Source organism: Orbicella franksi, chromosome 10 (genome assembly GCF_964199315.1).
Source record: "Orbicella franksi chromosome 10, jaOrbFran1.1, whole genome shotgun sequence".
Classification (NCBI taxonomy): Eukaryota; Metazoa; Cnidaria; class Anthozoa; order Scleractinia; family Merulinidae; genus Orbicella; species Orbicella franksi.
Genome location: NC_138154.1, coordinates 23,356,463 through 23,374,978, shown reverse-complemented (window position 1 = coordinate 23,374,978; position 18,516 = coordinate 23,356,463). Strand labels below are relative to the sequence as shown.

The following is an 18,516-nucleotide window of genomic DNA, read 5'->3' as shown; positions in this document are numbered from 1 at the left end:
CTTACCGAGTTGGTAAACGGAAAAAAGTCAAGTACTCCTCTGTACTCTCCAGACCTCTTCTCTACGAATACACTTTGAAGCTGCACACAGCCGTGGCAAATGTTTTTTAAATGTAGTGAGTTCAAAGCATCAAGAATGTCTCTCAAAATCAGCGTGATATCCTGCAAGAAATGTACATCGCTGAACGTTTCTGTTTCCTCTCAGTCACGAGTGAAAGGGGCATTCCACACAAGAAAGATCCCCTTACTACGCTGACTACACCTGATAATTTGTTTCTTGTATCAGTGATATTACCTGTTGTATAGGAGTGACTGGAACTGGTCCTAACAAAAGTTAGCCTTGGGATATTGGGATACGTGGATTTCGCAAAGAAAGGAATCAATTTCGATCGCAATTTAAAACTTCCCACGCTGTTGTTAATTTAGCCCTACAGATTTCCCAGTCGTGTAGCAAATGGTCATTAAATCACCTTCAAAGCAGTTTTCTCTAAACTTAAAATTAATGGGAAATCGAGACTAAAAGATCATGAGTGGTACAAATTGACCAAATAAAAGTAGACGAAACTAAGTTGCTTTTATCACATCATTTTTCATACGCGCGTGCCGCACATGTTCTGTTCTGAATGTTCTGCCCACTGAGTTACGTACAAGTTACATCTCTCTAACCTCATTTAAAGGTTTACTACTTCAATATTACAACAGGGCTTTAGATCTGTACGACGTTGATGACCTAAGAACCTAGAGAACAATCTGTCCCAGGTGCAACATAGGGAGGTCTCTTCTGTGCCCGCTGTCGGGTTGTTTCTAGCAATTTGAACTTTTTTGTTTCCTTTTGATTCTTCTTGTTTATATATGAGTAGCTTAAGTTTAATTCTTATCACTACCCTGGGATCCACTGTAATTGGTTACGCTGTAGTGGTCTCTCTGTCTAATGGATTTTCAATGTATATAAGTTAGCATTTTAGTTAGGCGAAGTTATATAAATAAATCACCATCGGCCCTCTCCACTATGCGCGTCTCCCCCTTCAAAATTGGAAAGCACTAGCTACCTTCTGGGGCGCACTTCAGAGCTAGCTGGTTCCTGCCCTAAGCTATGTTTTACCAGCTATGGTCCTCTATTTTTTACATCATATTTGTAACTGAAGCTAAATAAACGTGTTGTTGTTGTTGTTGTTGTTGTTGTTGTTGTTGTTGTTGTTGTTGTTGTCAGTCAGATAACCCGACTGTGAATTCAAGCTTACCTCCGACGAACACTCATGAGATGCAAGCCATTCTTCAGCGCTAGTCAAAAGAGGCATTTGAACAAATGCCCTGTTTCCCTATTAATGAAAAACATTAAGCAGAACAATCAATAATGCAACACTGTTATGCATCCAAGCAGTTCTTAACACCAGTTGAAGTAGCGTGTTTAAACGCTGAAGGCATAACATTGATTCTCGTAGCTGCTCACTGTCTTAATAGTATACTTATGGCACATTGCACATTTCTTGAGGTGGGCAGTGTCTGGGCTCCCACGGTGACCTCCTTGCTGCAGTTGAGATTACCACCCTCCTCTTCTGCTACCTTTTTATAGCACTTACCCTCTAATCCAATTAAAATTGACCCTAATTAGCTGATCATTGTCACAATACTTGCGGCATAGTTCTTGATGCCTCATAAATACCTTGACAAAGAAAGCATCCAAGGACATCAGGAAAGGGTTATCAACACTGTGGTAGTCAACAGCTTTTCTTTGCAGAGTTTCAATGCCTCCCACCTTTCTGTCTATATTCAGCTCCTGTGAAATACAACAAGTGTTACCAGAGTCTAAAGGGGTGTCAATCCCGATTTCCCAAACCTTCCAATTTTTTAACCTTCCAAAACCAAATATCCTTCCCCTCCTCTCAGTCAAACACTGTAATTTGATCCCCAATTTCTTGAACTAACCGGTTTTTCAAACCAATTTCGAAAACTTGGGATTCCACAGTATATTTTTAACAGTATTATTTATGTTCATACTCCAGTCAGGAAGGTGAACCTTGATCACCAGGCAGGCAATCACCAAGACACCAGCTTTTCAATTTTGCTATACGGTTAATTTAGAAATACTCTTAAATTCGCTAAAACAAAGCTATCGTCTGCATTTCAGCAAGACACTGCAAAGCGATTTATTCCCTAAATTATTACCACTATGATTATATCGGATTATACTAACATCGTATCATTTTTCCTCATTAACATACGACTTTGCGCCGAGAAGGCATCATGCTTAGTACAAATTGACTCTAGACATTTAAAGAGTTTGTGAAACTTAGTAAATGGCGAAATATACGGCTCTTTGAGTGTAATGCGCGTGGGGAAATGGGTGTCAAAAACTTCAAAATGTTTTGGGTGACAAAGTCACCAGTAAGCTATACATTGTTCGTAAAATTTTGAGCTTTTTAAGCCCGCTTTGCACAAAAAGTCTTCAATACATCGCGCCTCAAATTCCTTGGGACATTTAATCGCGCTATGCCTTTCAATATTCAGAACTGATATCTTTGTAGCTCCATCACAAACACTGAATCGCCTATCCCAATGAGGCAAATATTGCAAGCAAGGATTCTCCTATATCGAAGTCACATGACGAGTGTTATTACACATGCCCAAGGCTTCCCAGGGAGAGCAAGATTTCCGGATTCCCGGATTCCCGGATGACGTCCTTACTTTCGCTACCATCTGAAGGTACAAGATAACACAATCAAATTAGTGTTCTCTTTGGTGCAGATTAAGGTATTAACTCACTCAAAAAAGTTTAAATGTTAGTTAGGTATACCTTCAGTATGCAACGTTTTCCAGTAAATTCCGTCTTGATGACAGAACACTTGTCATGGCTAACAGAAGGTACAGAGTCGTGGTGAGGATAATGTTCTAACTCTCGTCCTGGTTTCACCAGCCCGTTAGATGCCTACAGGATGAAAAAAAAGATACTTCCTATCATTACTAAGTATAAATCCACTAGTGTTCTATCAAGAATGCCGTTCTCTTACTAACCACGCTACTCACTATCTACACACGGGATAGAAAATTAGAACTCATAATTTGATTATTGTTTGTAAACACTCAGCTGTGTTCTATTGGAAATCCGCGCATTTTCTTGTTTTTTTTTTTGTCGTTTTCTTGCGAGTTTTTAAATTTACCGCAGTCTATTGTGAATCCCTGAATTTGATGGGCTCTGTTACCGTCTTCTATCTGCTGTTATAGTTCACCACTAAATTTTCTCTGATTGTTATTGGTTTAAATCGATCACGTGACGCGATAGCGTTCGTCCGCGGAGAGACACTATCAGCCCATAGTGCCCGTCCGCGGAAAATACCCGGATGGATAGTGCTCGTCCGTGAAACTTTTTTCTGTAAACAAGCGGGTTTATAGAAAATAAACAATTTAAATTGTATTAAGTGGGTTTTTGTCGGTTTTCTTTTTCAAATTTTACATTTGACTTTTACGGCTTTCATCTGAAAAAGTTGAAAATAATCAATATGATTTTTGAACCAGCGCGCGGAAGAAAATTTAGTGGTGAACAATAAAGACAATAGAGTGTTTATGTCTCGGAACTATCGGTCTGATAGTTGCCCCTTGGAATTTTGATGTTCTTAAAACTAGCATATTTGCCCTCGAAGCTTCGCTTCTCGGGCAAATATTTGTTTTAAGAACATCAAATTTCCGCGGGGCAACTATCAGCCGATAGTTCCTCGACAGAAACATTCTATTGTTTAAATAGAGAACAGTTGCACAGGTGATGTATTTTCTACACGCACCAATGCACCTCGCGCGCAATGTTTGAAAAACTTTGAATTAAGGTGGCTGGTACCAGTTTTCTCGCGCGGGGAGTAGATCACCATCCTCCGTCACGCGTGAGTAACACGCACGATAGAGGCGCGAGATTTAAAACCCGAAAGACCAAAACAAATATGGCGGCGCGCGGCTTTTTTCGCGCAAGGTCACTTTTGTACTGTTGGAGACGAAATATCACATATAAAGGAGGTTTCACCTGCTAGAACAACTTGAGTCAATTCTGTGTATTTAAGAAAAATTGTTTCGGGAATTCAATGTTTCCCAAATTTCCAAGACAACTCGATTGATCGTGACAGCTACCGGTAGCGTATAAAGGACTCGCAAAACATAGCAAATCTACCCAGAATTTGTGTAAAAATCCTACAGAGTAAGCCCAGGAGTTTGTCTTTAACGACAACTACAACTGCAATTGTTTTAGCAGCAAACAAAACAAAACGCCTGTTCGGAGCCCGCTCGCCCGCGCGGGCACACGAAGCAGTCAGCGGTAGTCAAAACAGCTCATGAGCAACTGCTGATCTTATAAAGTCTGGATTTTTGAATGCGTGTCTACGCGCGTGGGAATAACGGAACTCGCGAAGGCTTTTACATGAAAACAAGCCCGGTAACCCCTCCTTTTTATTGTTTTAACATAGTATTATTATTGAGAGGAAACGTCAGAAAAAAAAAAAAAAATTCTACGGAAGGAGATTTGCACAAAGTGCAAATTGTCGTTTTTCCAAGTTTACAAGAAATCAGCTCCGTAAAATTATTTTAAAATTGTTGTGCATTTTCATTTTCAGATGCCAAAAGCTATTGATTAAAAACAACTCGGGGTCACCGGGTTAATTTTTCAGTTATTAGTGACATAAGCGAAAAATCAGGTCTGGAAAATCCTTTTGGAATGTTGCCATGGTAACTGCTGACGACAAAATAACAGCTGTTTTAGGTCAAGTATAAATTATATAATCCAAACCTACAAAAATATTACAGTGGCCCTGGTCTGAATTTTTGTTCTATTCTTACAAAGTTACGAGCTGTCAAAAACCTGAAAACTGGTACGAGCCACCTTAATTTAATTTAATTTAATTGCCTGATGTGACAAAAAAACAGGTCTTTCTACACATTACTTGACATTTTTGGGCAATGAGACTACCGTAAATTTATACTAAACAATTAGACTACTCGCCCTTGTTATCTACGACTGATAGTCAACTTTGGTTGCGTCCCGTTGACTATCTGCTTGTAGAAAATTCGGGCTCTGGTATAAGTTGCCTTTTTGTCTCTGATCCAGAACGAGTCTCCGTGCAAAACCTTTCATATGAAAGTGTGTTCAGCTTACAAGGTTCATTTTCATGCAAATCAAACTCATTTTCACATGAAAGGCTTTGCACGGGAACTCGTTTTCAAACAGAGGCACAAGGCAACTCGGAAATGGCCCATTGACACAGACAATGCTTACCAAACACTCTGAAATTCCTAGTTCAGGATGAGCTATTGGAAGTTCAGGGAAGTGTTCTGATGTTAAGTTGGCCAATTCCGCCTGCCGTAAGAAAATATGCAATTATGTTTATTACTTAACAAATAAAGAAGCCTAAGCCGTGTATTACACTCGCGAAATGTAGAAAACACTCGCCTGCGGCTCGTGTTTTCTACATTTCCCTCGTGTTCTCAAATGCCCGTCGTGTTTTATCACAGTGTAATACACGGCTTAGGCTTCTTCATTTGCTTTATGATATAGAGGTTATGTGACGAAAAACAATAAAACAAGCTTTTTCTATGTTTTATACTATGATAAAACATGGGTTTTTGATCAATCAGAGCGCGCGCAGGGTCCTAACTATATTATAAAAATAAATTAAATAAACGAAACAAGCAAACCAATAAATAAACAAACAAGCAAACTAATAAATAAATAAATAAATAAATAAATAAATAATACCTGGTTTTTGGTACAGTTGAACCCCGCTATTTTGAACTCTCAGGGGAAACGAAAAATAGTTCGAAATAGCCGATAGTAAATTATTGAAGGGCAAATCCTAGAGGACTAGAAAAATGGTTTTGTCGAAATAACGGCAAATTCGAAGTGACCGAGTTCGAATAGTAGTATATTCAAAGTACCTTCAATACACATGAATATATATATGTCTGAATTTATGAAAACCGTGTTAAAGACTTTGCACCAAAATAGCGGGCATGTTTTTGAAAAAACGGTTAGAAAATGTACATAAATATGGCCATGTCGCACCGAGAGTGCTATCTACCTCGTGTACTCTTAATAGAGTCCATACCATGCCTATACAAGCCTTTAAAGTCGCTGCAAAATGAGTCGAACGAGCCAAACAAAACTAAATTAGAGCTAAATTGATCATTTGGTTCGCCGCGGCACTAATTTAGACAGGCTTAACCTCTGCGATTTCACCTAAATGACCTCACTATGTCTTTACTGTGGGTTAAATTAGCCAGTCACGCTAACAAGAGCATGGTAAGCAGTGGAATCGGTTATTTACCTCTATATTTCAGCCAAAAAGTAGCCGTTACGTGACATTTCATTTCAATATCTGACCGGATTCGCAAAAACATAGCCATAGAATTTGACTTGTCACTGATAATCTAACTTGCTACAATTCTGTCCTAGAGCTAGCTTTCCACGAGGCTTATCGTAGCTCAAATAACAGCAAATAACTCTCCTGTATGCCTTTTGAAGCCAGGAAGACTAAATTCACCGTCTTTTCGTTGAATCATGAATTGTACAATTTAATTAAGAGTGCTTTTAACATGAAATTGGAGTCTAAATCAACACGAACGTACAGATATCAAAACCGCGGCGGAGAGCTAATCTATCGCTTTCTAAAGGCCTGCATCGTCCTAAATGGACTGAACAAGAGCTTCCTACATCGAGAATCGATTGAACTTCAGACAAACTAGGCCATAGTTAGCAGTAAGCGAACACTCAACATGTTGTCGTTACGTCAATTATCGCCCGGAAGCCACGCAAATAAATTTCTTCCGCGCTAGCGAATCACAGACAGTTCTGATACTTAGCTAAGCCGAGAACGCCTAAAATTGATAAAACAAGGAAATTCTACTCACGATCAGCGCTTGAACTCATGTTCTTCTCTCTCCTCGTGGCCATGTTTTGCTCGCAAATAGCAATGTCCCGGATGTACTTCAATTTTGTCGAGCGCGGAATGGCACATCCAGATTTCAACAGATTTTTTTTCTAAGTCTTTAGCTACATCAAAGTTCAAAGCAAATGACGCCAACAGCAGCTAGAAATGTCTAGTCCATTGCACGTCTAAGCCCTAAATTGATGTGGCGAAAGATTTTTGCTGTCTAAAGCAAGCACAACATTATCGCCACAGGGCAAACGGCCTTCTGTTACGGGACTAAATGTGACCCGTACAGTTTACACATGTCCTCAGGCCCGCCTCAGGTACGATAATGGACGACGCTTACTAGCAAATCGTTAGACTTGGGCCTTCACTGGACTTAATGATGTCCTCGGGCAGACTTCCTTTAGACAGCAAATACAGAACGCTAATCGGTCGCTCCTTGTCAGAGTCACCGCGCGAACTGAATTCAGGCGAGTGTAGCCTGGGCTAAACTTAACGCAAATTGAAAAAGGGGGGGGGGGGAGGGTCGATAAATAATGAAAAAAATACCTAAATAAATGAAACATGCGGCAAGGAGTTCCTACATTTCATGCTAGGTAAGATTTACAAGCTGCTGTCATAGCGAAAGCAGAAAACAAAAACAAAGAAATGAAAGAAAAAAAAAAATCAAAAAACACCTGATTCAGTCTTTAACACCGTTTTCATAAATCCAGACATATATATACATACATACATACATACATACATACATACATACATACATACATACATACATACATACATACATACATACATACATACATACATACATACATACATACATACATACATACATACATACATACATACATACATACATACATACATACATACATACATACATACATACATACATACATACATACATACATACATACATACATACATACATACATACATACATACATACATACATACATACATACATACATACATACATACATACATACATACATACATACATACATACATACATACATACATACATACATACATACATACATACATACATACATACATACATACATACATACATACATACATACATACATACATACATACATACATACATACATACATACATACATACATACATACATACATACATACATACATACATACATACATACATACATACATACATACATACATACATACATACATACATACATACATACATACATACATACATACATACATACATACATACATACATACATACATACATACATACATACATACATACATACATACATACATACATACATACATACATACATACATACATACATACATACATACATACATACATACATACATACATACATACATACATACATACATACATACATACATACATACATACATACATACATACATACATACATACATACATACATACATACATACATACATACATACATACATACATACATACATACATACATACATACATACATACATACATACATACATACATATATATATATATAAGAATGAGATATATAAGAATGAGATATGGAGGGGTGAAAATGGGTGCTGTCCACGAGTGTGGACAGCGGTATATTCATGTGCATGAAGGACTGACACCGCGTCATGCCGGGGATGGGAGGTTGGTTTCGCTCACAAACAAGTAATGTCGTAGGAGAAAATGTGCACAAAGGAGGGAAACATGTTAATATATACATTGCAGAGGATTGTGGGATATCTATTGTTATTGTAATATTCATTCATTATTTTCGGTACTTAGAATAGACCAGTTTTCGATATATTAAAATTCAGCCTAAAACAATAGACCTCAGTACGAGGCTCTGGGGAATAACTACGGAATTTGTGGGGTTTATTCCCCAGAGCCTCGTACTGAGGTCTATTGTGTTAGGCTGAATTTTAATACATCGGAATTGGTCTATTAGCAGGGTCCGACTGTATTACGTTCTTAGATGATCATACATGTAAATTAAGCTACAGGCCTAGCTCAGTGAAGATTCTGTTTAAGATAGACACGTGAAACAAAGCTGGTCCTTCATGACTGTTCCAGTAGTATGTGTACTTACCAAAACTTTACTTTCATCCTCAAAACTTTTGTGCAGTTGCAAATATATGTCAGAAATGTCACTCTCCACCTGTAATGTAAAACAAAAAACAAAACAAACTATTTTATGAAAGTGAAGAGGGTACATAAGTCTCAGGAACGTGCCACGACACGATGTGCCGTGTACACTTTCTATATCAACAGCACAAAATTTACATTCTTTCTTGTAGCATCTCTCTTGCATCTTATGGATAAATTAAAACTCTTCTTACCCCTACCTAGACATAACGATTTCAATCTCATGTTGCTTAAAGAGCATTTAGGGAGCAATGCGCAATGCCTTTTCCCAGAATACACGTACATGAATGGCAGGGAACATTTTGATGTCAATTGTTTGGTTATAACATAGGATGATTATTCGGCGACCATGTTTTCAAATAGTGTTATACAGAAATTTGTTGTTATTACGCTTAAATTTCTGTTTCAGTGAGATTTTGATTTTACAGAGAATTTATGTCACAAACTTTTATTTGCAGTTCTTGCATCCTAAAGTTTTGTCTGATTTTTTGTAAACTAGTTTGATGATTTTTTGACGATTCTGAAGGCTTTTTGGATGATGTCGTTTTTAGCATATGACGTCATGACTGAAACACGATTAACATTAAAATAAACACTTTGGATGCTTCCCTCGCTATACAACTTTGTTTACATTGAGTAAATACTTCTGGAGAAACATGGCTTAATAGAAACTTAACAGGTTTTTGTTTCTACTGACAAATGTAGTTGTTTTCTGGTAACATCCAGCAAGTACCTTTTGAAGTTCTTCAAGACTTTCGGGCTCATCTCCCTATAAAATAATGAAAAAAGATTACCATAACTTGTTATATGGCTTGCTCTGTGAGCAGGCATGACAAACCAAATCATGTGCTCTGTTTGGCTACCCAAGCAGGCAAGATGGGGTTATCTTTCCTGGTCGGGGTGATCCCCTGTCCCCCACAAGAAAATGATGTTCTTCATACCATAACATTATCATATATGTCTCTTGATGACCAAATATTTTCTTTAGCAGACCTACATGTGATTTGTTAAAAACGTGATGACATCACAAATCTATCAACTTTGGAGACATTGAAAGAGAAAGTAATAACGTTACGAGATTTCCAAATTCTGAAAAATTTTACACACACTATTGACTGTGGGCATCATTCATCACAAGAATTACAACGGTATCTTACGTGAATTTGGGACAATGTTTCAGACTTACTTAACAGAAACTTGTTACGACCCTTTTTGTAATTAGAGGCCAACTACAATATAAAAGGGTGGTAAGCCATTTTATTCTTCATTTGAGGCATGGGCGTAACAAATCATTAAGATGTTAACCACAATGGCTGAATTTCTCGCTATGCAAAATGATCTGATCATCTTTGAGCATACAGTACCTATATTCTGCCCACAAGCCACAATCAGATGGATAAAAAATCTTGCAGCCAAATTCCTCCAAAAAAGGACTTTCTCCTTTCTAGATTTACATTTTGTGTATCTCAGTCGACCTTCCATGTTATTGAATGCTTTGAACAAACCTCTTCCAAGTCTTTCTTGTCTGCCAGCCTGTGACGAAGTCTTGAACGAAGACTTTTGATCGTTCTTCTGACCTCCCCCACTTTCTTAAGATCAGGCTTAGTCTCAAGCCATGGACTCATATCAGTCTGTCACAACAACATCAATCAAAATTAAATAAGAGAAGTAGTACAAAATATAACACATAAACCATAAAATAAAAGAAAACTAACCAAGAAAACAATCAATGGACATGCACAGTTTTGTTTAAACTGCTCTAAAAACTACATCATAAAAAACTAAAAAAAAAACTACATATACTGTATCATGTTGCACACTAGGCAATACAGTATTCAAAAGAACTTTTGCAAGAACATAAATGACGAACAACAACTCACTTAGTCTAAGATCTAGAGATTCAGTAGTAACACTAACCTGTATGCATTTATACCTTGACACCAGGTTATCTCTAAAAAAAAAATAAATTTAAAAACCTGTCAGATTTTACCCTTCCAAAATGAATGCTTGCATGCCTTATACCTTTTCAACGAGATTTTCTTCTTAATTAGGTTGCGGTATTCATAGGTCTTGGTTGGAAAGGTACAGGTTTGAAATGGCACGTTCGGCTATGACTAGAGGACATGCCAGTGCAGTTGTTATGACACAATCAACAAACCATGCTTATAATAAAAAGCACTTAAATTACAATACTGTATTCTGTTGTAGATCATCAGTATCTAAAACACGTCATGTGACCCCACAAACCAGCCATTTTGTTTCAGCCCATGAGCATTCAAGGTCTTGTTCTTGTTACATAATGTGGGCTGATTTTGTTGAATCTTAGAGTATCTTCTCTTATGCTGCATACAGCTTGGAGAAAACTTTAAGCACATGGTCACTTAAACGTCTCTCACAGCCGGGTTACAACAGCATAATTCGACACAGTACAGTTTTCAATTCGTCATTTCCACATCCCCTGTAATACACCTTGTTTGCCCCCCAAACTTTTGCATAAGCATTGTCTTCAGTTTCCTTTGGGACGACTGTAATACCCAGGAGAAATGGGAAAAAAGGGTTATGCAGAATTTTTGGGGGGCAAACAAGGTTTATTATGGGGGATGTGGAAATGGCGAATAGACTTTAACAAAATGACTGACTGACAAGGATTCCCATAGAAAGTGTTCACCTCAACTCCTGAATATCTGCCACTTCCCTTTTAAGGCCAATGATCAGAGCTTTGACCGCACTGTCAACCTTCTGCTTCGCTTCTTTATCCTCTGATACCTGACAAAGAATGAATCAACCAATTCATATAGATAAAATAATAATCAAAAGATCTGTTTTTGCTTGGCAGTTGTCACTAAAGATATTCACTAACTTGACATCAAGCTTAAGCCTTTATGGTTCAAGTGCAAAAATTAAAGATAGCAGCAACCAGAAATAAAAAAGCACACATAGCAAAAATTGAAATTTGTGACTGTGTGATGTACATAGGCTGCTACATCTGGTATGCTACATGTACAAACAAAACAAATCATTAAAGGGTACCATGTAAAAAAGACCGATATCAAGTCTATGCACTACTGCATCATTTTGTTTCCTAAATGTGTTGTTTCTACAAGTTACTTTCTACCTGGGACTTGTCCATTTCTTCTTGTATCGCTGACGACAAAGAACTGATCATTGCGTCAAGATCACCAAATGAGGCATGTCTACTGACTGTTTCACTGCTGTCTTGGGATACTTTCAGGGCCTGTTGAGTGCAGGTACATTATGTAATTGACCCCAGTTACAACCAACATCTACCATTTTCAAATAAGTGTCCCCTTTCTAATGAGCACTCCCCACTAAGTGCTGTTGTTGTTGTTGTTGTTTATAATAGCATGGTTTTCAATTGAGTGTTGTAAAACACAAAACCAAACCAATTACTTACCAATTGGACTACTCAGCCAATCTCAAACCGTAGTAAAACCAAAACCAAAGTTATTGCCTGATTACTAACTTTCAATAACCGCTCTATTCCAAGGAGCACCCTTCCAATAAGCGTTCTCATAATGAAGGTGCCATTCAAGACAATGATGTAATATAGACTGATAGAATGATGTAAGTCTGCTTTCTCATCTCAAATTATGATTATCAGATTAACTACATTGTTAGAGCTCTTGAGTGAAAGTATGTCATCTTACAGTAAACTATTATATCACCTTTAGATGTACTGAATTTTCAAAAGAAATAAGCATCCAGTCTCTAATAAACAAGTAGTATTTAGTGACCAGGATGTTAAATGGAATCATTACAGCACTCAAAATGATAAACACAATATTGACTCGAGTATATCTTTTGGGGAAATTTTTAATCCCAACATTCTTCACTAAATTTCCCTTCTCTAATCTCTACTCTGTGGGCAAGACAAGCTCTTTATTCACTCTCTAAAACCACGATAGCAAAACAAACCTTGATTGAAGCCCACCTACACTCACCTACACCACTCTCAGGGGAAACGAAAAAAGTTCGAAATAGTGGGAGTTTAATATAACCAATGGCAAATGACTAAAGGGCAAATCCGGGGAAATGGTTTTGAGTTTGAAATAACAGGGAATTTTAAATAACAGAGTTCCAATTAGTGGGGTCCAAAAAAAAGACACTTTCAATTGACCTTGTTTAATATCAAACGATGTCATCACTTATTTTGTAAAAAAAGCATGATAAACCTTCTTACCAGCTGTAAACTTGAGAGTGCCGTTACAAGGTCCTCTGTACACTGGTTAACTTTGTTCTTGACATCTGTGATGTCCTGACGACTTCTCTCCTAAACCAGAAAGAACAAGAACCACTTTTGCCTTTTCTACTTTAAATGAGAAATGACTAAACACATTAAATTAATGTTGAATTTAATAGTTTTCTTTACCTGCCATTCCTCATACACTTCCACAGCTGCTTCAACTGGCAAGGTGTCTACTGCATCTGAAACTGTAAATTTATTCATCAGTTTAAACCATTATGGAACATGGGAAGTCTTTACTCTTGTCATAGACAACTTGAAAATATAACAAAGATAACTTTCAGTATTATGTTGCTAGGAAACTTTACTGTTTGAGCATTGTTTAAGTGTCCTAACATACCAACATTTGGAAGGTGGAATACTACTTTGGTCATGATCTTGGTTGTTTTACCATTCAAATGATTAAAATGCTTCTTGAATAAAGAAAATTGTTGACTTAAGTTTAGTTCAGGCCTAAAGAAAGTTGCTGGGGGTCATATTAATAAGCTGACTACTAAGTAATTTTGCAAGGTATTCAATTCTCATGTAACAACAAGTACCTTCTTGTTCTTGAAGCTGGTTAAGTGCATGCTGAAAAGAATGAGCATGACACGCTTTGATTAGAAAGAGCGGAAAATAACAGTATTGGAGACATCACGTAGAAACACTTAGCTAAATTGTGAACAAATCTTTTTTTTTAATTTTGCAGTCGAAAGACTCTGAAATCATGACTGCCAAAGATAACAAGACATCCAATGTTTGCAAATAGTACAATGTAAATGGCCATGACTTAATAATGTAATGAGAGTTCCTTGTAGCAGGCTGCATCATTTCTTCCTGGGGGATGGAGGAGTAGCAGGGTTTCTCTTCCTCACAAATCTTTGGCAAGATTGTGCATGCAGAATTATATTTAATACAGTTATAGTGCAGACCAATGACATATCTAAATTTATATTACATGTATAGCAATACAAGTCATGTAGGTAATTACAGTGTATAGTGAATTTGTAAAATATGTAAAATGTTACAGTTTCCACTTTGCTACCTAGTATCATGTTTGAAGCCAAAAATAGGCAACTAACTATTTTTAGATTTTTCATTCAACAGGATCCCATTACCTGTAAGGATGTTTCTCGCTCTTGAAGAGGTATCAAATCCACTTCCTGGCAAAACAAATCAATCGAGTAAAATAACTCTTTTCTTGCCTTGTCTCTCTGAGCAACAATGTCAGCTGCTAACAACTCCTACAGCAGAAGCAATGCAAAAATTAATTAATATTCAAAGTATTGATACAGGTAATTTAATTTGTATGTGAAACTACATGACACTGTTCTTCAACCTATGGGTTATACATTATAAATGCCAAATCTTAAAATAAGGTCACACTGTTCATATAACAATGGGGATTTGCCAATAAGCAACAAACAGGACGTGGCTTTGCCTTGTAATGTTATTTCACTACCAAAAGTACAGAGATATTGTCAAGCTTGTTCCCAGAGAATACTACACTATATGTGTACTTTTTTGGTCACAACAAAATATAGGGAGACCTTCCACTGGACATTCTGTCACTGCTGAAGTGAAGGAGGACATTAAAGCACTTGCAGGGAACCCGTTGAAGTTCATGAAGTCACAATTTTTACATTATGAGCAATCAATAATAATGAAGGAGTTCTCAATTTTTGGTGCTCACCATAAACCCAATGACCCCTTTGTTATAAGGTAACTGTCTATGAAAAGAATTTATTCTGCATCAACATTATTACCAGTAATGTCAACAAATTACCACTTCCGTGTCCCATTTTCAATTTGCAAAATCAATACCAGAGCTGTTGAAACACATTTACCTGGCTACACTGAGTATACACAACATTACCTTGTCTTTACACTGACTTAAACACTCTTGCGCTTTTTGGAGATTACTCTCAGACTCGCGCACCTAGATGTAACAAGCAAATTTATAGTGAAATACAATCATGTACTACTGCTACCGGTCTAGAAGGTTGTATGTTCTCACAGAGTACACTCAATTTTTTTCAAGAATTATAGTTTGAATTTGGGAAATTTCCATTGACAAAATAATGGAACAGTATTTTCTGGTTGATAGTACTATATTGGAAATGTTTCTGCTAACTACATTTATGTAAAACCAAACATTTGAAAATTTTTCTAATTTCCAGAATTTTTTGATCAAATAGAAAATGTCAATAAAAAACCTTCTGAAGACGGCCATTCCTATAGGGATCAAATTAATACACCCTGAAGAAGGCAGTAATGCCGAAACATCAGTTGATTTATACTGCCATTAAGCGTCTTTTTAACAATATTTTGAACATTTACTTCAAATTAATACTACATGTACTTGTTCGGTTTACATGCAGATTGGCTACATGTAATCTGCCCCAAAGCTCATTTTCTATTCTTATGAGGTACTTGCTCTTTACCTGACACAAGGATTTCAATGACTCCAAATCAATCCTGTTTTTTCTCGTCAAGTCTATTGCTTCCCTGATCACCACAGAAGTCCTTCCATTTCCAAGAGTGGTGTCTCTGTGAGCAAGTGACACCAAAGAAGAACTTAATGTAGCAATAAAAAGGTAAAAAGACAACATCGCACTACAGAAGAAATAATAACTTGAAGGCATCACAAGACGTAAGTGACACCATGGGAATGAAATTGATATATTTGTTTTACAGGTAGTACTCTAGGGTGCTTATAGATCTTCTGAATATGACAGTAGGTAAAGTCTGCATACAAGCCAAGTGGCCCACCAAGCCAGAGCTTATCCCAGTGTCTGTAGCATGAAGCAACTAGGAGTGATGGGATGCTAGTCCATTGCAGGGTTACCCCCAAGTTCACTGGTACCCATTATTTTATACTCCTGTGTGGAGAGAGGCACTGTGAGAGTAGTGTCTTGCCCAAGAACACCGACAGAGCTCAAACCCAGACCGTTCGATCAGGAGACTAGTGCACTAACCATGAGGTCATAGCGCCTCCCATGAATATGACAGTGAAACCCCAATTTTAGCAAGTTCTGTTGCAAACTCAGTAACGATTTTAGACAATCAGTAACTTTTCTCCTGTGATAGCTTTTGTCAGGAGTGGTGTCTCTTGTTTATTTCCAGGGACTTGTCCTCACACAAACATTCTAGTGACATAAAAATTTACTGGGTATCACACAATACACTGCCTTACCTCATTGCTTTAAGACCACTCACTCTGCTCACTAACTCTAAGTACTGTAAGAAATCAGTATTGGTACATAGTGTAATCGAAACATGTACAATATAATTACAATAAAACATATGCTGAATCACACAGGATAACTCTCTGCAAGGCCTATTCAAACCAACAGTTTCTCTGACAGTCCCTAATAATAATTATAGCGGAGCCCCATACTCATATAGGAAAGAAAAGGAAAACCAGGAGTTGGTTTTCACATGGTTATCATGGCTAGCGGAATCGCTTGTGGGCGCGTACGCACGACAACGGAGTTGCCCAACTTGACGGCCATACTCCAAATAATAGGTTGACAGAGACATCACCCGCTGACCAGTATCACGCGACCATATCGTGGGCTCGAGTTTACAGCTCCTCGAGGTTATGTGTTTTTTTGAAGTTGACTGCTGACCAAGTGCTGGTTATCGATTGGATTGCGGGCTCATACTAGGTTAACTTGTTGGAAACAGGGCAGGACTGTTCGGAAGCCAGTTAACACTAACCCAGGATTAAAAGTTAACCAAATTATAACTTTTTCTTCTATACAAATGTTTTTTGCTGTTTTGTTTTGTATATATGGTGATTATTAAAACTCAAAACAGAAGGCCAAACAGTATACAGAAAACCTCACCGCAAAGTTACAAAACTCAAATCAAAATTCTACCTTTTTCTGGGTTAGCTTAATCAGGCTTTGAACAACCCGGCCCAGGAGCTATGCTTTTAGGCTGGCCTAAATCTATATATTATAATTACATGTATCATATAATAGTAAGTAGGTTGCAGTGCAGATACAGGTGTACCTTGTGGTTGACAGCCTGTTCCATATTCTCCTTGTGTTTAACTGCTTGAGCAGAATAAAACTTCCTTAATTCATCAACAGCTTTCTCATTTTCCTTTAGAAAAACAAACAGGGCAAATTCAGACAAGATAAATTATCATGTAATAATCAGAGAATTCAATATTATAAGCGGTGTTATTATACAATGAAGCTGCAGATAATCCTGATCACATTCTGCCATCTTTCCAGCATAGGCAAATAGTCACATGTACATGTACATGTACAGGCATAATTGCTAGTTCTGAAGTGCGGTCACATATATAATTGTACATGTGTAAAGGCTTTCCCATGTCAATAGCATTGCTGACTATGATGCAGAAAATATAAAAAATACAAGGAAGTCAAGGAAGTGTTCCACATTCCACTATAATAATAAAAATAATGATAACAATAATAATAACTTTTTTAAAATTTTAGCATCATTATGTATTTATTTAAACTTTCAATTTGATCTTCACGCAGATGTCTGTTAAACCTGTGAAACATGTTTCTAATCATGATATCATGGTTACTACAACTAATACTAATACTACTATCATCATCATAACATTAATTAACATATTCCATACAAATTGGTATATACATATACATAATAATAACAATAATAATAACAACAACAACAACAATAATAATAATAATAATAATAATAAACATGGAGGGAAAGACAAAAGTTTTAGTAACACATGAAATCTCCATTCACTGTTCAGACTAATGATAATTGAATTTGGTTTTTGGTGGTATCCAGAATAATCAAGGTCTTGGTAAATGTTATCTGCTCAAGGCAAATTACCTTGTCCCTGATTATTCCAATATCGAGAAAACCTCATCCAATAATTGTTTAAAATAAGAACATACTGTATCACATTGCACTGTGCTTACTTTATACATCTTAATGACATTTCTCAAAGAATCATTTTCTTTTCTCAGTTCTTCCATTTCTTTGCTCATAGCTTCACTGAGTGACGACCTATGGATCAAATTACCACTGAACAGGAGATAAAAACAAAGCACCTATAAATAACATGTTACCTGCTGAATATACATACTTATGTTAACTGGAAGTATTTCTATATCAGCCTTGGAAGTATTTTCATACCTTGGAGACAATGGAGGTGGACCATCCTAAGACAGGAAAGGGAAAAAAAATGCAGTGCTGATATAT

At 37.1% G+C, this 18,516-nt stretch overlaps 1 protein-coding gene across 5 annotated transcripts in view; it reads right to left on the bottom strand.

Moving 5' to 3' along the window:
- Positions 1 to 18,516, bottom strand: part of LOC145499575 (serine/threonine-protein kinase 31-like) — a 30,093-nt gene that overhangs the window by 5,235 nt on the left and 6,342 nt on the right. The window contains exons 11-31 of one of the 5 annotated variants that reach the window (XM_081479101.1): positions 18,451 to 18,476; positions 18,234 to 18,339; positions 17,317 to 17,409; positions 16,493 to 16,536; positions 15,741 to 15,846; positions 15,173 to 15,235; positions 14,415 to 14,540; positions 13,857 to 13,887; positions 13,444 to 13,505; positions 13,255 to 13,344; positions 12,166 to 12,288; positions 11,722 to 11,819; positions 10,971 to 11,004; positions 10,559 to 10,684; positions 9,787 to 9,822; positions 8,998 to 9,066; positions 5,251 to 5,331; positions 2,794 to 2,925; positions 1,663 to 1,776; positions 1,241 to 1,318; positions 6 to 161 (exon numbers count right to left, since the gene is read on the bottom strand). In XM_081479101.1, the coding sequence (XP_081335227.1) occupies positions 6 to 161; positions 1,241 to 1,318; positions 1,663 to 1,776; positions 2,794 to 2,925; positions 5,251 to 5,331; positions 8,998 to 9,066; positions 9,787 to 9,822; positions 10,559 to 10,684; positions 10,971 to 11,004; positions 11,722 to 11,819; positions 12,166 to 12,288; positions 13,255 to 13,344; positions 13,444 to 13,505; positions 13,857 to 13,887; positions 14,415 to 14,540; positions 15,173 to 15,235; positions 15,741 to 15,846; positions 16,493 to 16,536; positions 17,317 to 17,409; positions 18,234 to 18,339; positions 18,451 to 18,476 (1,794 nt within the window). Of the gene's footprint in view, positions 1 to 5; positions 162 to 1,240; positions 1,319 to 1,662; positions 1,777 to 2,793; positions 2,926 to 5,250; positions 5,332 to 8,997; positions 9,067 to 9,786; positions 9,823 to 10,558; positions 10,685 to 10,970; positions 11,005 to 11,721; positions 11,820 to 12,165; positions 12,289 to 13,254; positions 13,345 to 13,443; positions 13,508 to 13,856; positions 13,888 to 14,414; positions 14,541 to 15,172; positions 15,236 to 15,740; positions 15,847 to 16,492; positions 16,537 to 17,316; positions 17,410 to 18,233; positions 18,340 to 18,450; positions 18,477 to 18,516 lie in introns of all 5 variants that reach the window. The other 4 variants (XM_081479102.1, XM_081479103.1, XM_081479104.1 and 1 more) reach the window with 4 other exon arrangements.